The 24,374-nt window shown below is 41.7% G+C and overlaps 1 protein-coding gene across 2 annotated transcripts in view; it reads left to right on the top strand.

The window, feature by feature from the left end:
• Positions 1 to 24,374, top strand: part of immp2l (inner mitochondrial membrane peptidase subunit 2) — a 152,718-nt gene that overhangs the window by 179 nt on the left and 128,165 nt on the right. For both annotated transcript variants that reach the window (XM_040133112.1, XM_040133113.1), the window contains exon 2: positions 16,592 to 16,729. In XM_040133112.1, coding sequence (XP_039989046.1) covers positions 16,595 to 16,729 — 135 coding nt within the window. In that variant the 5' untranslated portion in view covers positions 16,592 to 16,594. The remainder of the gene's footprint in view (positions 1 to 16,591; positions 16,730 to 24,374) is intronic.

Here is a 24,374-nt window from a genome sequence, read left to right as displayed (position 1 = left end):
ATGTTGCGAGTTTTAACGGCAGCACGGAGACTCCCGGCTCCTCTCCTGCGTGTTACACTGAGCCGCCGTTGCCGGAACCTCGTTCCGACCGCGACGCTGTATGAAAAGTTTTCCCGCCGGTTAGCCGCAGCGGCTAGCTGTTAGCGCGCCGGCACGCACAGACACACACACACACACAGACAGACACACACACACACACACACACACACACACACACACACAGACAGACAGACAGACAGACAGACACACACACAGGTCAACCGGCAGGACAGAGCCGGGGTTTAAACTGACTAAAGGTGGAAGCCGAGACCTTCTGAGGACAAATGTTGTTCAGGTGGAGATGAGGAGGCGTCGGTCTGTTTCTGTGACTGACTGCCGCCTGATGTGCGCCTGCTCCGCGTGTGTCTGCGAGGAAAGTTTGTCGCTGCTGTCAACAGTCAGGGCTGGAGAGTAACGAAGTACATTTACTCAAGTACCCGAGGACAGTTCTGAGGTACTTGCAATTCGAGTATTTCTGTTTTATCCTACTTTATACTAGAGCAGCAAACCATTGATCGATTAGCTGATCGACAGAGTTAAATGACTCGTAAATTGATCATCAATTTTAGTCATTTTTTAAAACAGTTATGTCAAACAGTTGCTGCTTCCATCCCTGCAGATATGAGAACTGGATTATGTTGTTGGTCGTTGGCTGTTGGTCGGACAAAGTAATACATATGAAGACACTACCTTGGGCTGTGGGAAATTATAACCAGCACTTTCCACTATTTTCTGGCATTTTATAGACAAAACAATCAATCGATTAATGGAGGAAATGATCAGTAGTTTAATCAGATCATTTGAAACTGAAAATAAATGTTTGTTGCTGCATTACTTTCTACTTGTACTCTACATTTCACTGGGAAATATTGTACTTTTTACTGTTCTACATTTATCTGGCAGCTGTAGTTATGGTAATGGTAAAGATTTAACAAAAAAAATTAAAAAGACAAACAAATAGAAACTTAAAATGATATACTAATAAAATACTTTGCATTTTTAAAGATTAAACCAGTGGTTCCCATCCTTTTTGGCGTATGATCCCTCACAAAAAAAAAATCAGTACATAGCCGGTGCCCTTCGTCATGTTTTAGCTGGATATAAGATGTTAGCAGCTCCACAGACTCCGAAGTATCCAGTATCACAAATTGGAGATTCAGAACTTTGTTTCTTCTTCTTTCCTCTCCCTCCCATGAATCATCTGACGACCCCTCGGGTTCACCTGGTGACCCCTCTGGAGGGGCCCGACCCCCGGGTTGGGAACCAGTGGACTAAACTAAAAGCGGCTCCACCGGTAAAACGCCGCCGAGGCCTCCGTGACTCAGGATCAATGATCTGATCACGTCAGAGAGAATCAGAGACCAGTCACAGGAGACAGGTCCCTGCACAATGAAGTACTTTTACTGTGATACTGGGACTAGATGAAATACTTTTACTGCTGATACTGGAACTACAGGAAGTACTTTCACTGTGATACTGTAACTACAGGAAGTACTTTTACTGCTGATACTGGGACTACAGGAAGTACTTTAACTGTGAAAGTGTGACTACACTAAGTACTTTTACTGTGATACTGGGACTAGATGAAATACTTTTACTGTGATACTTTAACTACATGAAGTTCTGTTGCTGTGATACTGGAACTACAGGAAGTACTTTTACTGTGAAAGTGTGACTACATGAAGTACTTTTACTGTGAAAGTGTGATTACATGAAGTACTTTTACTGTGATACTGGAACTACAGGAAGTACTTTTACTGCTGATACTGGAACTACATGAAGTACTTTCACTGTGATACTGTAACTACAGGAAGTACTTTTACTGCTGATACTGTAACTACATGAAGTACTTTCACTGTGATACTGGAACTACAGGAAGTACTTTTACTGCTGATACTGTAACTACATGAAGTACTTTTACTGTGATACTGGAACTACAGGAAGTACTTTTACTGCTGATACTGTAACTACATGAAGTACTTTCACTGTGATACTGGAACTACAGGAAGTACTTTTACTGCTGATACTGTAACTACATGAAGTACTTTCACTGCTGATACTGTAACTACATGAAGTACTTTCACTGTGATACTGGAACTACAGGATGTACTTTTACTGCTGATACTGTAACTACATGAAGTACTTTCACTGTGATACTGGAACTACAGGAAGTACTTTTACTGCTGATACTCTTAAAAACATGTTGATAATACACCTGTCATAGGATTTTGAATGCATTACTTTTACTTGTGATAGAGTATGAGATTGTGGTATTAGTACTTAAGTAAAGGATCTGAGTACTCCTTCCACTACCGCATACAGGCTGCAGGTTCGACAGCTTGTCTGAGCAGCTGTGCGTGTATTTGGAGCAAGGCACTAACGGGGAGCTGGGTTGGAGGCCCAGTCCCTGTATTGCAGCATGTTCTCCCAATGTGCTCGTGTACTCTGGTCGGATCGGAAACAGTTTTTGCTTGTTTAAATATTTATTTGAATGGAACAGTGCAGATGAATCGTTAACAACATGAATGTAAATGTGCCGGGGTTAGCTCCACGGCTCATTTTTGCACCTGTAGTCCTGACGCAACTAAAAAATGACAAATGATCAAAAGCAATTTCTGCACAATAAGGTTACAATGAAAAATGAGTGATTTGAAAGTGGAGCAAATGTAACACAACACTTTGTTCTAGAAATCTTAAACTCAGAATAAAATTAGACAAGTATAAAACACTACACACAAGTTAAACACGTATAAAAACCTCAGGTCATGAATGAGTGTGAACTGTATCTGAGTAGATTTTAACCATATTTTAAGCTTAATTTTAAAAATGCTGGACGTTGTGCAGAGGGTTGATGCTCTCGCAGAAAAAGGCAGATTTTGCTGCTTCTGAATGGACGATTAATATGGAATAATAATGGAATTATTAATAAATCGGTAAGAAATCGGGTAACACTGAAAATTGATCAATGATAGTCTGATAATTGATCAGTCGTTTAGGACCCTAAACACGTGCTGTGCAGCTCCTCAAATGTGAGATACCACACACTTTTCTTTTACAAGCAACAGCACCACAAACCACGGCCTCTAAAACGATCATAAAGTTGAATCAAGATTTAATTTTTTCCCCAGACACCAGTTTCATGTCGCTGTGTGGGAATATTGATTGTGCGCCGATGATGTCACGTTTTCTCTCTGTGCTGTGCCAACTTGTAAATGTAGATTAAACTATTATTACTTTTCAGGGGCATTTTTAGTTTTGTCTGACTAAAAAAAAAAAAAATCACAAGAATAACTGAAAGATAATCAATAATAAAAAATTTATTGTGGCTTAGTGGTAATTGCAGCCTCCAGATCTGCTTTTGTTAGCAGAAAAGCAGAACAGCCCTTTTGTAACGTTGCAGTAACAAGAATTTGATTTGTAGCTGTAGGCTTCCTTTCATATAATATATGGGACTAATTCCAGCATATTTCCTACCGTAGAGGATAATGTTATGGTGTCATGTTGCCGAAAGGCCGTTTGATCAGCAAACTTGATTAAATGTCAGATATTACAAATGCAATCAGCAGAGCTGCTGTCCTCCCTGCTCTGGAGCTTCAAATGGTCTATTTAGCAATTTTAAACAAATTTAAAAAAACATGAACACAAAGAAAAGTGCAAATGAAATGTACTAAAACCACCGGTAAGGTGATCAGATAGATCTGAGGGGACAACCTAGTATTTCAGTGTTTGAGAAACCAGGACGAGGCCCTCTCAGACGTGTATGTAGCGACGTAGGCTGACGTCGGTGTCTTGTCCAAATAAGCGCCCGAGTCAATTTAACATCAGGGTTACAGGGACAGTCTGACTAGACTGAAATTTGCGACGTTTCCATAACTTTGGACGCGGCACGAGTCTGAATTTAATGGCATCGGGTTAACAAGAAAACTGCAGCAGCACAAGGGAAAACACGCAGGGAGAGAAAGTAGACGCATCGTGTTCGCCTGATTTAACACGCCTGTAAGAAATATCTCACATATCACCTCCTGTCATTAGACTCAGACTAATAATCGATGAAACGCAGCGAATGAGCCGATTTTACGTTGTTTTGTTTGGGAGATTTGCACGTCAGTCAATAAAAATCATTTTCCTCACCAACCTGTGACAGATCTGATCTTACCTTTTTAAACTGAGGCAGTGTGAGATTTTAAGCAAAACTCTGTGGTGGAGAGCATGAAATGAAATACAAACAGTTGTTAAAAGAACAAAAAAAAATCCTCTTGTGCACATTAATAACCAGGACATCTTATATTTTCAGCTTTTATTCATACACGAAGAAGTGAATACCCAGCCAAATGCTGTAGATACAGCATGTGAGCAAATCCTAATTAGACTAGAGTCCCAACTTAACGATTTGTCACTCTGGGACTTTATAATGTAGACGGCAGAATCATCTGTCTTTATAAAAAGAAAAGGTGATGAAACTGATGAGGAAAATTAATGAGAAGCGGGGGCGAGTGTTACTCATGCAGCCTCCGAGAACAACACACCTCTCAAAATGAGACTTTTCAACTGATCCAAGTTTTCCAGCAGCGATACCGCTGCCTCTCGCACACCAGGTTCCAGATACGGTGCGAGCATTGTCTCTTTGCTTTAATGTGCTTTTATGAAAGAATAGAACCGTAAGGAACGTTGACGTAAAGTTCTCCTCTGTCTGAGTGACGAAAAGTCACAGCTCTATGAAGCCAACAATGTCCCGTATTCCAAGCCTGAAAATGGCCAAAGGTTGTGGTCCACGCCATAGTGTTAATTTAACTGTTTATCCAGCGTTTGATTGTGAACACTGTAACACTGTAAGGGAAACTATTGGCCCTTTATGTAGTTAAATTGACTTATATAGGCAAAACACTCCTCAACACTAAAAGTTTAAATTAGAGCTGCAGTGATTGTTTGATTAATCCATCAGGTGATGGACAGAAAATTAATCAGCAAAATAAAAAAAGTCAGTTTGACCCTTTTTAAAGAGAAATTCAAAGACCTTTGAGTTAGGGTGTGAAAAGAAAGAAATTTTTTTTATTGGCTTTACAACACATTTTAACACATGCACCGGATACATATTTTAAAAATCGGTGGTCATATTTGTTAAGAAGTATACCTATTCAAATTCTGGATTTATGTTAAATCTAGTACAACAGTGATTAACAGCATTTAGAAAAAAAAAGAAAATTTAATTGCTGCAGTCAGGGGTGGAGAATAAAAAAAGTACACCTACTAAGTACTGTACTTAAGTACAGTTTTGAGGTACTTGTACTTTTTATGTTTCTTTATATTTGTAGTCCTACACAGTTCGGAGGGAAATATTGCACTTTTTACTCCACTGCAATTGTCTGACATCTGTAGTTGCTTTGCAGATTCAGATTAACACAAATCACCAATAATCACCAATAAATTCTGATGTTTTATCATAGATTAAGCCACCCAGCCATACATACAGTAGTTTCAATCAGCCGATGTGCACATTAAAGCATTAATTATAATACAGTTACGTTATGTAACTTAGCCTGAAATTGGTCTTTCTGCATAATGAGTCCCAGCTTTCTCTTCACATAATTAATTTCGTAAGTAGTATAGTAGTTGTAGCATATGACTGTAGTGGTAGTGATGTGAGCTAAAATCCTATCTTTCTCACTAGGACTGACCATAGGCGTCGCGAGCTTGTACTTGCACGTTCGTGACAAAACTGTTTTTTTTTCTCCCTCGTTGCTGCTGCTGTGGTGCTGTGTGTTGTAACGCCTGGTGTTAACCTATGTTGAACTGTGCTATGGTGGTGAAGAGTCATGCTGCTCTGTGATGTTTGGCTGCTAAACAACCTCAGCAGGGAGGAAGCTGCAGGAAGAAAAAGTTGTTGACCCCTCGTGGAGAATAAAAGGGCACATTTTTATCCGAAATATCAAACTCAGTGTTGCTTCCTGTAGATTTGTTACCTCCGCCAAGGAGGTTGTGTTTTCACCCGTGTCTGTTTGTTTGTTTGTTTGTTTGTTTGTTTGTTTGTTTATGTGACAGCAGGACTACGCAAAAAGTGCTGAACCGATTTGCACCAAACTTGGTGGAGGGATGGGGCATGGACCGGGGAAGAGCCCATTACATTTTGGTGCCGATCCAATTAAAGGGGCAGATCCAGGAATTTTTTATTACTTTCCTTAACGTTGAGGGACAGGGCATTTTTTCAACATTTTTGTGAGTATATGGCCTTAGCAGAGGTATGCGCCCTACTGAGTGCCATTCTCGTTTTTCAGTGCAATCATTTGTGATTTGACTGTCATGTTGTTGACAAGTTCATTTTGACAGTCGGTATTTGCTCTGTAACAAAACCCTGACCTGGCCACATGTGAGGAAAATGTTCATTGGTGGCTCAGCCTGGTTATTTCTGTCGGATTTCTGTGCTGTCAAGTGGCTTCAAGCCCGTATTTGTGTCCCGGAGTGGCTGCCTAAGCTAATGACTGCATCGCTGGCGGCCCAACCCGCCCATTAGGCCTCCAAGGTGAGCGGAAGCGGGGATTTTTGTAATGCTCTCCCTGCCGTCACGGCCTAAAAAGCCACGTCTGATGTTCTGCATGAGAGACAAATCCCATTTGTGTCCCAGGCAGTGGGCCTGGATCCTCCCAGCACACAGTCAACACTGACACCCGTCCAGTAATCACCTTAGTTTTGGCTGAGTGAGCACAGTCATGGCCGGCATCGCACGGCGAGGCTTGGCGGCCTGGAGATGAATAAATATTTGGTGATAAGGTTAAAGAGATTATGCAGCAAATGACTTATTTCATATAAGTGCCTCATGCAAAGTCAGACCAAATGCCACGCTCATCGAGGTGACTTTTTGTTGCCCCATTAGTGGCGCAGCATAAGGATGGCGATGTCAGCTGGTCAGTCTGTCCAAGACTTTGGTCCACGGCACAAAATTTGGACCATTACCTGCTTTATTACAGCAATCAGAAGCCAACACTGCACCTCGTTTCTTTTCTTTCACACCACCAACAGTCTTTACATTTTTAGCTCCACGTCTGAACGTCAAAGAGTAGCTAAATAATCAGTCTGCTGTTTGTTACATCCAAAACATATGTGGTGTTTTGTGTGATGAACACTGCAGTCCTCTTACATTATTTTTTCATAGCAGGGCCTTGTGTTCCGCAGATGATTGGCCTTTCGGCGAGGGGGCGGCACATGTGTCATACAACTGCTATCTTTAGTGTTTCGGTCTTTTCTGTTCAGAATGCTTCAAGTGGTCTCCCTCCTCTCTTGCACCGTCTCCGCTGCAGATGCCTCTCGTCCGTAATTAAGCACTCATAAGGAAAAATCAATCTGCTGCCGTCGCTGGGCCTTCTAATGGAAAAAAGAAACATCTCTTTCATTTTGATAATGGGATTCTGTAGCTAGAGCTTCCGTTGTTCGGTGTGCAGAGAAACACAAAGGGGACAGAGTTGACTCGTTTATCTGCAAGTCATTTATGTTGGCAGTGATGTTGTTGAGCCATTCCATCTAAGAGCAGAGAGACAAATAAGACCTGCTGGCTTCAGTCTGGATAAAATCTCTTGCAGCTGAACTCTGGTCCGCACGCAGTGGACTGGCCTGTCGGTATTTATGCTTAATCTGCTGGAAGAGTCTCAGGGATATGAAGATGGAAAGTCCATTTCAGTGGCCACCACGTACTTATCGAAGCAGGTGGAGGTGAACTCTTCTACTGAACATCCGGGAGCTCTGGCCTCTTACGTTCTCCTGACCATGAGGGCAGCTTCTCGTATGTCCCTGGCTTAAAAGGACACTTCCACTGTGAGACCAATCTCTGCTCATCTGTTCTCCAGTTTTGGCCATGTTGGGGGATATTTGGCACTTGTCTTTCATCTTGGTTGTTTTTTCTACTGAAGCCCATTTTTGCCAAGAAATAGAAAATAAATAAAGTAAGAAACGATAATAAAAATAATCAGTTGAAGTCAACGGAATGAGATATCGTTACGTCATGTTTGAGATTTATAATTTAACATTATGAAACTGTCAGAACTTTGACTAACAATCATAATTTGGACTTTAAAAAAAAACAAACTTTTGATAATTTTTGACTTGGTGAGTCAACATTATGGCTTCTAGGAAAGTAATTATTAGTTGTAATTCTGCAAACTGTATGGGACTGTAACTAATGATTGTTTTAATTATTGATTAATCTGCTGATTATTTTTCTTGATTAATTTGTTTAGGCTATGAAAAAAAATCCTCAAAGATCAAAAAGGACATCTTCAAATGTTTGCGTTTTAGAGTTTTGGTTGGACAAGCAAAAAAAAAAAAAAAAGCAGATTCACAGTAACATAAAGCAAAAAAGCAACAAATCCTCATGTTGGCGAAGCAGGTGATGTTTAGTATTTTTACTTGAGAAGTGACTGAAATTATTAATAAGAATACTTGCCAGATAATTTTCTGCAGATTTACTGATCAAAGAATCAATTAATCAGTGCAACCCTAAAACTACAACTTGAAAAAGATTTTTGAAGGGAAGTTTGTAAGAAAACAGAGTTTATGAAAGTTACCAGAATTACCTGTGTCGAAGTTGTAAATAGGATTCACATCGATATCTAAATAGTGATTGCGTCAGGCTACGCTCAACCAACGCTAATGCCGTCTAATACAACAGCCCTGTAATAAATCCCCCTTCCTTAAGGTTAGATTGTTCAGTTTTCGGTGAAACCACTTCAGAGAGTTGTTGATTCAACTTTGTGGTCATTTTGGAGGCTGCAGTTTCTGGTGCTGTTAAATTGTATTGTATTGCGTTGTACTTACAATTGTAACTAATGTTTTGGCCATCCGTTTATACTGTATGAATCAGGGTGTACTAAGTATTGGAAACGCCTCTCAGTGTAATGCAATACAATTCAGCAGCACTGTAAATTACAGCCTCCAAAACGACAATAAATTAAACCAACATCTCTGTAAAACAGTTTCAACTCAAACTGAACATTATAACCTCCGTGAATGGACAATTTATTACAGGACTGTTGTATTAGACTGTGTCGGTTTTAGCTGTTTGTACCTAATAAATTGCCAACTGAGTGTATTTCTGACTTTTTATTTAATAATACTTTTGTAAGATGACGCCTCTCGCCAACCAAAATCCGTCATTCGAAGGATTTAAACACGGACTTAATGGATGTGGTGTCACACTGGCAAAGTATTTTTCAACCCTCACCCAGCCATCTCGATTTATCTAATGACTTGGACGTTCACAGGTTGTAAACATGTCAATCTCTCCCGTCTCTGCCATTCATCCCACATTACGTGAATATAGCATTAGGGTCTGCGGAGCTGCAGGGGAAATGATCCAAATGTAGCTCAACCTGAAAGCAGAGGGACGGCCTCATTCTGTTTCAGATATTACAGATGTAATCAGCAGAGCTACTGTCCTCTGACTGACATCATTTATTTTATTATTATGTGAGCGTACCCATCACAAATAAGTACCTGAAATTTGTTTGTTGCTGTTGAGTTGTTATTTTTGCGATGATAAATGTGAATTTGTCACGTGAGGCACATCTTACACGTGGAGCGCCGTCTCACATGGGCTGAGTTCTCATATGAGAACATGTGATTTTAATCATAAGCCATGACATGTAAAGGCCATGTGGTTTTTGGACATTTGAAATGTGCTTTGTGTCTAAAGGAACTGATTATTCATTAATTATTCCCTAAGGCTGGCATTACTCTATTTTTCTTATGTATGACAAATCCCGAGAAAAGACCCAAACCAACAATTAGTCCGTGTCTCAATACTTGCTAACTTCCTTACTCAAGCCCACTGGTTCCTACTGAGGACACACCGTAAATCTTTAAAAACAGCTCACAAATATGTAGTTTAATTTAAAGAAAAGAGCGCTCAGTAATTTCCTAAAACCGCTGATCACTGTAGTTTGAAACAAAAATTAAATTAGTCTGGCGCACAACCCCCTGTAAATCAGCAACGGTACTGGTCAAACTCTCTCTGCCAGACACTGAATTAGCTGAACTATTCCTTTAATGGTTACAGAACTACAGTGCCATGCTCTGTAAACCACTCTGAACTGCATTTCACCCTCCTCTTCCTCAGGACCACAGCTCTCACTCTCTTAAGTCTCCATCAAACTTATTTGTGGGTCAGGGCTTTTATACGGCTCCCTGTCTGCTTCCGTTGCAAAGCCCAGAACTGCTGCCGAGGCAGAAGTGGAGCTGGTTTGGGGGAAATCTCTCAGTGGCCGTCTGTAATCAGTGTCCCCGCTGCCTTGCTGCGTCCTTCCCTGTGGATTTATTGGTCTGGAAAAGCTTTGGAACGCCAACATTAGTCACCGCCTGAGATCGAGTCCAGCCCGGAGACCCAGAAATTCAATTCTAGCAAACGGAGCAAAAGCACACCACAATGTCTCTGCATGATAGTGGCTGATATGCTGACCTGAGGTCTGCTCCGGGGCTACTCGGCTCACAGAATTTGATATTTATACCTTCTGTATCTGGCTCATCTGAATAAATGGGTTAGGGTTAGGGTTGGTGGCATTGAGTTGGTTGAACTCCTGACGCTGCTTGTAGGCAAGAGGAGGCCTCCGTATCCTGAGCCGACATGATCAGCCACACTTTGACGTCAGTCTGCTCTTACATGTTGCTGATATAAAAGCAGGAGCTCTTATTTCTGTGTCTGCCGCAGTCTAATAACCCTTAATAAGCGTTTATTTATGATAACCTGTCTATTCCATTGCCACGGCTTGTTACGGAACTGCTTCTGCATGTTGAGCACTGGCATGAATACCAATGCAGAGAGAGAGATGTGCGGCATTAACTCGTTTGTCACTGTGTTGACAATATTAATGCCTTTTCTGCAGACTTGATAAAGAGTGTTCCCGCAGCAGAGCTCACTTTAATGTGCTGGAGTGCAGTTGTCACCGCGTCATAAACAAAGCCACCGTGAGACCGGCGGCTGATACAGAAACTGTACAACCATAACCTGCATGAAGACGCGTCAGTCAGACCACTAAACGCCAGGAACCAGGGAGGCATATTTCTACAGTGTCCCTCTTCTTATCTCGCATTCTCTTCATGTGTTTCTCCAGTTTTGCCATATAGACATCATCATTATCTTTTGTATTTGTTTTTTCTGCATTAATGAGTTTTGCCACAGCGGAGAGAGTTTCTCTTCCCCTTCACGTTCCAGTTTAGCACAAACAAATGAAAAACAAAGTCACATTTAGGCTTTTGTTTTGGCGAGACAGCGACCGGAAAAAAAACTGAAAAGTTTTTTTAAAGTTTGAAGGCATCTTCTGTCTCCTTCAAGGCGTCTGAATCGCTACCAAAACTTTTGACTGATTTTAAGAGGTCTGGTGTTGTGCTTGTTTCAGGTTGTTTCCTCAGCTGGAAACACAACTGAGTCAGTCCGAGTTTTGTTGGCACAATTAAGAATGGAGCCATCGTCCTCCTGTGCCAGAGACAAACAAGTCGCGACAGAAAAATTGACACAAAATTTGCGTTTAATGTCGACTTAAAGAAATAACAGTTCCTAAATCAGCATTCCTCTTTGATTGTTGGAAAAAAAACTTTAAATTCCCATAGCAACTGCTACCACAGCTTCCATGTTGACTGAAAATTATGTGAAGGGGACAGAAATCAGTTACTGCAGACCTGACCCAGGGACAGTGAGATGAATGTGGTGAGAGCAACATGTAGAATGAACTCACTTTAACTAGGAATGTCAAACATCTCGGAAATATTCCAAACATAGTGGCTATAGAGGTGCGCTAATCAATATTTTATACAAGCAATGGATCAGATGACTGTGTTATGTTAGTTAGTTAGCATTTTAGCCTCTTTTAGCTCATTTTCTGAGCCGCAACTCTGCTCTCATCAACCCTGTTCTTAGCAGCAGCTGCTTTCACCAAACAAGCTCTGATAAAGCCGTCGTCCGCTACCTGTTCAGCAGCAAACAGCAGACAAACACAGTCAGACACCAGCTGGTGGACACGGTGGAGCATTTAGCAGCTGAAGAGCCACATGTTTCCCTCAGGAGCTGGTGGAGACCAAACCGGAGTTAAAAAGGAGAATGAATAATGGACAAAAACCACTCTCAATGACAGATGGGTTTGCTCTATGTCTACTGGGTGTGCGTTTTTCAGCTTGTTCTCCTAGTTCCAAGTGGCCAAATACTCAATTAAGGCAGCTTTAAAGTCACAAATTAACAATCCTGATAAAGGAGAAGTTGCACAGGATTTTAAAATTATATACAGTAAAAGCTTTGGTCCATTTTCCCGGGTTTTAATTTCAGTTCAGTTTAACCTATAGGATGAGCAAATTCTACTTAACTGATGGCTGATGAAACCATTTATAGGGACAGAATTGTGAAGCTGCTTTTCTCTGTCTCATATCATCTCATATTTAGCACTTTTTGACTTGCGCTTTGAGCTGTTACTTCTAATGTGCGTTTGTCATTGTTTTTGAATTTTTTTAAGATTTAAAAAAAAGATCTTATAGTGGAGAATCATTTAAATGATACTAATTAAAAAAGAAAAAAAGTTGGTTGCAGCCCTACCCTCAAGCAAAAAAAAACAAAAAAACCTGACAGCGGTGAAACTCTGTGACAGCACTGTATTATTGATAAGACGGATTTCTAATTAAAAACCCAAGCCAGAAAATGTAGTTTGGGGGTGTCTTCCTGTTAAAAAGCTGTATATTATGATGTGGACGTTTCTCTAAGAAGAGGAGAAGGGTGTTTTTCATTTCCCCGTGACTTTGATGTGGGACCTGCTGTGTCAGCCACATCATTTAAATGTGCCAACAGGAAACTGCAGGAAACAAGGTGGTTATAATGTGAGTGCTGCGGGGCTCCCAGGTGTCGGCACAGAAACAACTCGACTGTAAAACTGAGCGGAAACCTCGAAGCTCCCCATCAAGCTTCCTCTGATGATACACTTGTTCTCTGCGAGGGGAATTATGTGGCGGGCAGTATGGAAGTGTAATGGCAATATGTTCACGTCAGGATGGATTGTTATGCTAGAATAGATTTTCTGCTCCGGCACTGGAGTTTCCTCCCTCCAGCACATGGTGGGTAACTGATGTCTTACAAAGCCCAGCGGAGGCAGATCACTGTGGTTAATAGGACGAAACGAATACTGAGGCCAGGAACACACTCTTTTGTTATAGGAGGCAGGAGCACTGTGTGTCAGAGGATGTATATACAATGTGTGTGTGTTTGTGTGTTTGTGTGTGTGTGTGTGTGTGTGTGTGTGTGTGTGTGTGCATGTATGCATGTGTATTGAGTACTGTGTGGTGTGTGTGTGTTATGTGTGTGTGTATCTCCAACAACCCAGTTTTCACATTTATTTCTGCTTGGTTTCTGTTGCTGACCAAAAGCTGTTGTCTGGTGTCCAGTTCTGCAGAGTTCGCCAGAGCTAAAGGGAGAGTTGTGCTTATTTGCTTTCTTTCAGAGCGTGAGATGTTCAGATTGATATCAGTCTCGTGTTTGTGTGTTCAGTATGGAGCTGAGGTCAGGAAGGGGTTAGCTTAGCTTAGCATAAAGACGGAAAGCAGGGGGGGACAGCTGGCCTGGCTCTGCGCAAAGTTTAAAAACACACCTGCCAGCACCTCTAAAGATCCCTGATTTACAGGTATCTTGTTTGTTTAATACATGCACAGACCGAAATAGAAGACTGACAATTAGTGGTTTCATGGGGAGTTATGTTGGAACTATTTCTAGACAAACAACAGTGTATCCATCCGCCCGGTGTGTGCAACGTTTCTGGCTGTAGCGCTGGTTGCCCACGATATCAGTCTTCTCATTTCGTGTTCAGGGAGAAGTTCCCAAAACACTGAAGCATTCCTTTAACCTGACCACAGAGGCATTCCCTCATGGATGCTGTTAGCACCACGCTAAGCTCCATGCAGACAACAGACATCCTTATTGGAGAACAGGAACTAGACAACATCCATTTTACTGTTTCGTGCCCAGCTGCAAGATCAATTTCCCCTGTTGATTATAAAGTCAAAGTTGAAACTTGAGTTAAATTACTTGGAATACAAGAATGCACCGCTACATCTAATATTTCTTTTTGCCACGCCGCACTGCTTTACCGCGTGAGGCCTTTTGTAATGCACATGCCCTCGTGGAAGAACCCAGACACATGTGTAGATGAAACTGGCAGCTGATTTATGTGTTGTGGTCTGAAGCAGCGCGCTCATTACTGCGGTGGCAGAGTTGAACTGAGCACATGTGCACTGACAGTGAGAGGAAAGATGTTTGGGTTGTTGACAGATGAAGGTAGCCCGTGTGAATGTAGAAGTTCTTCACTCTCAAGACACCAGTCTGAAACTGGTTAGGTCTGGCTAGCGTTACCATACAGCTTATAAATGAAATAATCAAATTTGAAATCCATGATTTCTTATATGGTAAACAGAAGAGAGACCTCATTCAATAACAAGTTGAAACGTGAAACTGTAAAAGTGGAACGTCAGATGGGAAACATTAGAGTGTACAAAGCTAATAACTGCTCGCACAGCCATGGCTCACCATCCCGTATGGGCAGACCGCTCTGTCTCTAGCTCTTCTTGGTCAGTGTGATGTTGGCATACCGCTGAAGATGCAAGCAGAAACGAGTAACAGTAAAGTTCAGTAAATGGATTAGAGGTTTATGGATTGGATGGACTTTTTTTTTTGGTCCTAATCTACTTTTAAAACGGCCAATAACAGCAGAACGGAAAAGATGTCGAGCCATATGTTAAACTCAAATTCATGGAGTGTTTTAGATTCAACAATGTCTCCCAGATATTATGTTTTTATACTACTACCTAAACTGCAACAGCAAACACGTTTTGTTGGAAATGGATTGATGTTTCATTTGAAGTATTGTGATGAGGAGGTAATAGCTATAGCAGATGTCCAGAGAGAGGACAGTGGACGTCCAGACGAGGCTGTTAGCTGTTAGCCGAAGGCAGCGGTGCATGGCTGCTGCTGCTGCTGCTGCTGCTGCCCGCTGGTTGGTCATTTCACGCCTGTCTGGGCTTCCTGGAGCGCGCCGTGAAAAGCAAAGTGGATGAAAAACTCTGTCTGGGGAGAACAGGCTCAGTGTGAAGTGTTTTCACGTGTCCAATCGGCAAACCTGCGGTGAAAATTGAAAGACGGCGCCTTTTTGTGATGTCCGGGTTGATGCAAATTATAGTCAATCCATTAACCTCCGACATCACGTGTGTTAGAAAAGGCTGTCCTTTTATTTGAAAAGGTTGTTACCCAGTCCAAAATGATGCACTGGTTACAGGCCTCTGTGTTCAGTGGTGGATGACGTGTTGAGATCTTCTACTTCATTAAAAGTAAATTTACTAGAATATAAAAAATACTCCTCAACAAATATTGAGTTCTGCATTCAAAATTTTACTTTAATACATGTATTCTTATTATTGCTGTTTATAATATACATGATTATAAATACATTTTCTCCTTTTCTTTGTCTCATATGACGGTATTAATATCTTTGGATTGGGGACTGTCATCAGGACATATGAAGACATCACCTTTGGCTCTAGGATACTGTGATGGAAATTTATCACTATCTTCTGATTCTGATTTTATGGACCAAATGATTAATGAGTTGATTGAGAAAAACAATCGGTGGCTCAACTGATAATGAAAACAATCATTAGTTGCAGCCCTGCTTTATTCAAGTCACCCATATCTGGGTTTATCATACCATATGTTCTTTCACACCCAGTATGGTGGTTTTTTTCTAAACTGACTGAACCTAAAGGACAGGTTCGGATTTTTTCAAGCCTGTCTCAATTAAAGTCTATCTATCTATCTTATGCCATTCATACATTGGAAGCGTTATTGGTCACTAATCGTTCCTCCTGTCCGTACTGTCCAATAAGGAAGTACATAAAAATGTGTTTTACAGTTAATCTGAAGCTAACATGAGGCTTCTGTGTTACACAAATTAAGGGATTATCCTCATGCTGGTAATTGTGTGTAGGTTTATTGTCGATGGTTGTGTCACCACAGCGTTGACATTCAGGCGGTGACCAAGTTCTCCTAAATCCTCCCTGACTAAATTCTACCAACCCCGACGGAAGAGAAAATTGTGCAGGGAATGTCTCATGTACTTTGAACTTTGTATCATTGTATTGGCAGTAACACCTAGAAAAATGACTGTACCAATCTGAGTAACTTTTAGCAGACCCAAGTCCAAAAAGGTCCATAACACTGGTACCAGTTCAAGTGTTTACTCATCCCCCGCGTGTGCTGTCATACGGCGGACCCCAGATAATTCATAATTAATTTCCCTTGTTTCGTACAAGCCCTTCCACTTAACACATGCTCGTGCTGTAATTGTCCTCTTTTCCTGTTTTAGCTCTGATCTGTTTCCTCTGTGGTTTTCTATTACTCTCCCGCTGCGGCATCGACCTGCTCTGCCCGAAGAGATCAATAAAGTGTAATCGAACGTAGTCTCATCTAACCCGACTGCTGTTTAGTTTCCTGTGTGTCGTCGTGGTTCTGATGATGTTGGTTTCCCGCTTTCATCATTTCCTGTCCCAGGTGATGGCTCAGCAGGCGATGGCGGGGCGGCGGTACCTGCGGGCGTTCGTAAGCGGGTTCTTCGTCGCAGTTCCCGTCACGGTCACCGTCCTCGATCGATTCGCCTACGTGGCTCGAGTGGAGGGCGCGTCGATGCAGGTGAGACGTCACAACACATCCACATCCGCCAATCGGAGTGAGAGAGAAAACCTCACGCTGCCTTCAGAGATGTCCCTGAGGTCAACAGGAAGGGAGGCTGCAGTTTCTGGATCTTTAGCTCTACAAAGAGCTGATAAAAAGGAGGTCAGGGGTCGCGGCACCGTGACAGCATGTGGAGCGCTCGGTAATAAGGCCGAGAGAAAAGGCTGAAAAGCAGCTTTTGTAACTTAAAGCTTAACTCTGGCCTTTTCCATCACACCATTCACAGCCACATGCTGCCTGCTTCTATATTTTTTCTCCACTTAACACAGTAGAGCGTGCCAAGATGTTTTACAGTATGGAATGAAATTAAAAACACGATTCCTTCATTTACTGAATATTAAATTTGGATTTAGATTTGATCTGTTTTTAAATATATTAAAATTTGGCTTCTTTCTGCCACAGAAGGAAGGGCTGTACTTCCCAAGGCTTGGTTCAGAGTTTTGAAATCTGGTTCCATCGAACACAAACAGAGGAATTTAACTGATTGCTCTCGAATCTTGAGGGCAAATCAGACACTTCTCACTTAGAGTATTATGAAAAAGTTCTGCTTCCTGCTTGCTTCTCCTCATCTCTTTCATAAGTCCTCTCTGTCGTCCTGCTGCTGTTGGACTTCCAGCTTCACCCAAATATCACAGGTGACGTTCAAGTCCGCGCTCCTATAAACGTGTTCTGCTGATAGTCTCGTCTCCTGGATGTTTGACCTTCACACACTTCGGGTTTCGCACTCAAAGACGGTTTTCAGGTTCACCGGGTGAAAGGGGAAAGTTTCTCTGAGCTCACTTACACCTGCACGTGTCCGCACGTGACTTTGTGACATCACAACTGGTTTGGAGCCAATCACGGTCCCGGATGAAACTTAATGAAGTGCAGCGTGGACACTTGAAGTCTCCAGCACACATACACTGAGAAGGGACTTTTCAGTGAAATCTTGTGTGTAATAGTTAATAGTTCTGAAATCGTCATATTTTTCACATTCATGGCTTCTTGATTTTGTGCTAAGAAAATTTCTTCAAACAGGAAATAGGTGTGCCTTCAGGATTTTTTTTAACTAGTTAACTGAGCTTTTTATGGACAAAACAGTTCACACAAATTATTTTTACATCTTAAAACATGTCTGGAGATTTTCCAATTTGTCGGGTTATCAGTGAGAATCTATATATTTTCTATATATATATATTTTTTATTGGTTACACAAATAATCCTAGTTCTAAAATCTGTACATAAGCCTCACTGTTGTTGTCTGTATCTACAGTTTAAAGGTGCTTCGTGTAAATTTTTGCTAACGCTACATAGACAACGTTAGCATTAACCACTGTCATAGGTATCCGTTTCTGCTGTTAGTTACAAAAAGTTAATCCACACCCTCCATCTAGTCAGAATTGGCCCTTAAAGGACAGGTTCACATTTTTTCCAGGTCTGTCTTAAAACAATAGTCAGGTGTCCACATGTACAGTACATTGAATCTAGTTTACTGTGCTTAGATAGATAATAGATAGATAGATAATACTGATCTGTTCAGTCATGTGTTTTGCAGTTCTCTTAAGCGAGCCTGCGAAACATTTCGTTGGAGGACCCGACACTGATGTCTCTAGCAGCTCATCACCAAGACCTGCTGCTAGAGGTCCTGGGATATGACGCAGGTGTCTGTGTGCAGTTCTAGTTTACTGCGCCAGTATTAAAATGCAGATGACAGCAGCAACAGTGAGGCTAAGATAAAGGTCTTGGAGCTAGGGATCATTTGTGCAACTGGTGCAAAAACAGATAAATAGCTTCTGCCTCTGACTTTTTACTCTGACAAGACAAAAAATCTGCAGGAAACACCTCAAACACTAGTATACATTAAAATTGATCTAATTGTTTTGGCATTCAGATCTTTTAAAATTACCTATGAGAGCTGAATTTTGTTGTTTAGTTTGTTTAGTTGAGACTTGTTGAGTTAGAATAGGACGTCAGCTGCTTTATCAAGAGCAAAGGGTTGCTATGTGGATGCGTATTGTACAAGAAATACACAAACGAAACCAGAATGGCTCTCAGCAGAGCGCACACCTCCAGCCAAGGCCAAATATTGACGAAACCGTTGAAAAGTGCCCTATCTCTCAATGTTAAGGAAAGTGATTTAAAAAAAAAATTCCTGTATCCACCCCTTCACCAGATCCGTACCAGAATTTCCTGGGTTCTTCCCCGGCCCAAGCCCCGTCCCTCCCCCAAGTTTGGTGCAAATCGGTTCAGCACTTTCTGCCTAATCCTGCTGACAATTAAACAAATGACCAAACCAACAAACCAACAAACAGACACGGGTGAAAGCATAAGGTCCTCGGTGGAGGTAACTAATAAACCGGTAATAAAAGTTTTAGTGCTGGATATGGTTAACAAGCCATGTTGTAACTGCTTTACTGCTCCACACAAAGTCAGCAATGTCTTTTAAAAGTGGGGATCAGTAGTTCCAGGCAGCCATGTTGGAGGCAAGACAACTCCACACACACTTCATGCATGGCCTCTTTTATTCTCATCCAGACAGTAAACAGCCTGTACTCGCCTCATCTGAGAAGCAGAGATGTAAAAAAAAAAAGTGCCTGTTGGGTTTTGACCGAGTTTGGTTCCAGCCGTGCAGCTCATTATCCCAGACATGTGTTGCATTATGCATAAAACAATCTGCTCTCTATTTTTAATGAGCGTGAATATTAAAAATGCATTTTTCGCTTTGGTTCATGTTGTATATTCATGTAGCAGTGTCTGCCGGGTCATGAGGCTGACCTCCACGGCAACCTCTGAAGAGTCTGATCAAGTCTCACAAAATAATGAATGAAACAACCGCCGTTGATTTTAAAGCAGGAAAGTGATAAATCAGATGTTTACTTTCTTTTAGACGTGAGAGACACTGGCTCCGTGTCTGTGCTCGGATCAGCACGGCTCCTGGGTTCACTGGGGTTAAGGTTTTACTCTGGTTCATCTGTTTTTGCGAAGATTTGATCCCCTGTGATTTACTCTGTCCGACGCGTAAATGAACAAGCTAAAATTAGATTCCATCGGGAAAAAAAGGAAACGTAGAAGGTCTTTATTCTCAATCTGAGTCAGTAGCATGTTGCTGTTATTAGAAAGGCAAAGACAAAGTGACCCCGGGAGCGGCAGTGAGTCCTCTGCTGCCGGCTGCTCTCTTGTTTGGTAGACATCAAAATAGTTCCCATAATACTGTCTGAAAATCTTGTGCTTCTGATTACTGCCGCTCAGCGTGTCTGCGTGGAGTCTTAAAAACCACACATTGTCACTGTGCTGTGGCCAAAGCTCCTCCTTCGCGCTGCCAAGTCCCGGGTGCGGTGAAAGCGATGACGTCAGTGACGAGGGGTCAAAGAAACGGCTCCGTGTGCCGTAGCAAGGGTTTCAAGAGACATGCCCTGAAGAAGAGTGTGAAGACGGTGCGCTACACAATTCATTGCTTTCGGTGCATATGCAGAACATCTGTAACAAAGATGATTGTGCCTTTGTGGTCAGAGCGGCTAGACTTTGGATTTGTCCACCGGTGCAGCTCAACCTACCTTGCATTAGACTAATATGAGAACATTGTCATGTCCCAGCCAATAAGTAGTCTGGGACACGACAGCCCGTACAACGGCAGTTTTGACCTTTTACCAACGTAGGTCTTTGTACAATTAAACAAACATGATCCAACCCGTTAACTAGTGAGCTTTGGAGGTGCTGGTAGGTGGATTTGACCTCTGCCCAGGTCGGCTGTTTCCCCCGGTTTGCAGTCTTTATGCTAAGCTAAAGCTGCTGGCGGTAGCTTCATATTTATCGTACAGATGTGAGAGTGGTATCAAACTGAACTTCTAACTCTGAGATTTCCCAAAACATCTCACTTTTAACCCTCTAAGCCTTAGAGGAGGAAAAACTGCTAAATGGAGCAGTAATAAGTCCAGAGCCTGTCAGGACCTCACAGATTTTTGAGACCTGAATTCAGCATCTTCACGTCTGTTGAAACATCACAGACGCTGTTTAGAGATTTTAGCAGCAGGTTCATCGCAGAGCAGCAAGAGACCAAAACACAGTAGCGCACACAGCAAGACAGAGGACTGTGTGTGTGTGTGTGTGTGTGTGTGTGTGTGTGTGTGTGTGTGTGTGTGTGTGTGTGTGTGTGTGTGTGTGTGTGTGTGTGTGTGTGTGTAAATGATCCCTTCTATCTTTTCTGCAGTGCTTGGGTTGTCGTCATGGAAACAGTGTTTTCTGAGCTCCTGAGTAATGGATGGTTGTGAATGTGAGCTGTTTGAGTTTTTAATTTATGTCATAAAAAAGGACAAGCAGACAAGCTCAAACTAATCATCATTCTCTCGGCTGAGTTTCATAAATGTAAATTCCCCAAAAATCTTTTGTCTCTGTTTCCTATAAAGATTCTTCCGAACACCTGAACTTAGAAAAGCTACATAAACTGTGAATGTGTTCATTTGAATGTCATTATGAAATCATTGTGTTGTTTTAGTCTCTCTCTTCATATTCTGATTTAATAATTCATTTTAACTTCCATGTTGTTTTACTGTACATTGCGTGTTCCTTATCTCTTATTGATTAACGGTAATTAATTAATCTTGCACTCTTTTCCTAAGCATGCCATTTCCTACTTTCCTTGCAGCCATGGTTTTGCATTTCTCTCTGACTTATGGAAAGATCGTTTAGCAGCCTCTAGACTCCTCTGAAACTGGAGTTGTGTAATCCATTGAAGTCGACAATAAGTCCACATAAATTGCATTTAAAGTTTTATTATCATTGCATCGTAAGGCCGTTTATGCTCAGGCTGATTTGAAAAACGAACTGAGTTACCTCACGATGGTGATGTAATATTGACAAAAAAAAACAATGCAGACTTTATTGTGGCTGCAACTGATAATTGCTTTTTTTGTGGATTAATCAAATATTTGTATATGGTATAAAATGTCACAAGATAATGAAAAATGCCTATCACAGCTTCCCAGAGCTCAAGGTGACATCTTCATATATTTAATTTGTCCAACCAACAGTCCAAAACATTCAGTTTACAATGAGAAAATCCTCACATTGGAGAAGTTAGAAAACAGCACTATAACTGCATTTTCCTTCATAAATGACTCGACTGGATGTCTTGTCTATTGATTGATAGCCATTCCAACACTACACTCCACATTCACTGGGGTGGATTACAAGGTATCGTCGATATTTTTTGCTCCGGATCAAGAGTTACGGTGCACCAAGACTGAACGAGGAATCTTTTTTCGCATCATTTGGGCGAATTTGACCACTGAATTGTTCTTCCAGGTTATTTAGCCGGTGCACAGCGTGTCGACAGCTCAGCCTCTCGTTACAGTAGGTTACGATTTGAAATTCAGTGATTAAATTGCAGTCCCCTTCCCCGCTAACACGGTAACTTCCCAAACACTGCTCAAAATTTCCCAGGAACTTCGCTTTTTTCCGTCATCTCCCTCCAGACCCATCTCCTTTTTTTAGCTTTGGGAGAAGCACAAATTTTTCTCTCGAGCTGAAACATTTTCAGTCTTCGTGGATGAATCTTTATCTCAGTTTGCTCCACCCAGAACACTTTCCCGTCCAGTTTCTTTGATCACATTTAGATGGACTGATAGACCAAAGGAAATCCTCCGTAACACACCTGATAGTGGGGCCATCTTACTTTTTAAAGTTATAATCCTGTTTTCGTGAAAGCAGATCAGTTTTTGATTCTATTCATGGACACCTTTTTTTCCAGCATATCTAGTTTTCTTTGTAAGCGGCGGAGCCTGCCATTCCCGCGCTGGATTCAAATGACCAGGGAACCATGTAGCACTTAATCCAGTGTTGGTGTTTGTGCTTTGACCTCACTGATGTCAGCCTGGCTCTTTACTGTTCACTCTCCTACAGCTGTGTCAGAGCTGGACAGCTGGACATCAATCGGACGAACTGCAGGAGGGCTTTTATTGGGAAGCGGTCTCAGCAATTGTACAAAACAAGCTGACGGAAATTTAAGGCAACCTTTTTACATTTTTCAAGGGTAAATGGAAGAGTCGGCAGAGTCAGAGTGAGCTGTTAGATGAAGTGCTGAACACCTCCATCTCCTCAGCAACAGAACCGGCTCCTTTTACTGTGTCCTGCTGTTGTGTGGAAAACTACTGGCTGTGTGTGCTGCATGAAATCAGATTGAGGTTGTGACTATTATTGACGGACTTCTTAAGTAAGCAGACACACCGGCGGCTCTAAAGGGGGATTTTGGATAAAGTAGCTGCTCAAAGAGTGTGTTTTCTGTAGTATTCAACCCCACGGTAACCGCTTGTGTCGCCAGATCAACCGGGACTAAAATCTAAAGGATTACAACTTTAAAGCCGCACATATAGTATAAAGTATTTCTTATCGGCTCCTTGAAATGAGCAGCACCTGCAAAATGACCCCGAACCACGAGTTTACAGTTTTCTGCAAAAAGTTTGGGCCAATTCTATTTTTTGTTGATTTTTGAAGTGAACAGAAATAAATCGAACCCCTGCAGAAAACAGACATGAAAAATGAGCCTTTCTTCAAAAGTTAATCCTCTGTTACTTTTTATTTCATGAACTTAGTAAATAAATGTAGTAAAAAAAATTAAACTAATTGTGGCATGTGCAGAGGTTCGGACCTCCTACTAAATCAGTACTTTGTGACCGCAAACCTTTGCATACAACTGTATTTAAATGGACAACTTTCTATCCTGCTCTGATGTTTATAAGGTCAGAATATTTAAAATGGTCACATTAAGATTTTAAAATGATCATATACATGATGCACCTGACAGGCTCTACGATGACAGGTGTAGTTAACCATCCAAACTGCCCACGTGGATAAACATCTCGAAGCACCCGACAGTTGAAGAAGTAAACATGTGACGTGTGCATAGTGACGCTCCTTTTCCGCCTGCTCTAACACTTCATTGAGGCCACATACGTAATGCTATCGCTCAGTAAAACATTCAAACTAAAACGCTGTGTTTTAAGCCATAAGCTCACATCTTCCGTATTCTGGATCTCAGCCTCAGAAGCGAACATACGGTCGTGTGGGTCTGGAGAACGCTGGGCTCTGCAGCATGCCTTTTTAATGATCCCACGGGTCGGCCCTGCAGGTGGGAGGAGGTTAATTTTCACTGCCACAGAGATCAGTACGCTGCTTGATGAGTGGTTTGTAGCGTCATTGTTTCTGTGAAAAATCTCATGTCGCATAAACATTTCTCAAACTCTCCTGGCATCTCTGTAAAAACTAAATTAGCGATCAAACGATCTGCTGCAGCCGAACTGTCACATTTCTACACTGTCCTATGAATTCAGTCCTATCAATTCACTGCAGCGGCAGAGTCTCTGAACAATCCAGCATGTAATATGGTGAAATATGACTGCGAGGGGAGCTGATGAAGTATTCAGCTCTAACTGATAAACTCTCAGGCTGACAGCACTCACAGGGATAGTCTATTTTGGGGACGACAGATAAGAGATATTCTGTCAATTTACCGCAGTAAGCGCACATCCCGTTTAATGAAACAGTCGTCGCTCGTCGTGTCGCTCGTTGGTGCGACTGGGCTTCGTCACGGGTGGATCCTAAATCACATTCATTCGCATTAAATATTTTC

Source organism: Xiphias gladius, chromosome 8, assembly GCF_016859285.1.
Source record: "Xiphias gladius isolate SHS-SW01 ecotype Sanya breed wild chromosome 8, ASM1685928v1, whole genome shotgun sequence".
In the NCBI taxonomy this organism is placed as follows: domain Eukaryota; kingdom Metazoa; phylum Chordata; class Actinopteri; order Istiophoriformes; family Xiphiidae; genus Xiphias; species Xiphias gladius.
The sequence above is the reverse complement of the archived record's forward strand: the minus strand, read 5'-3'. Positions and strand labels throughout refer to the sequence as shown.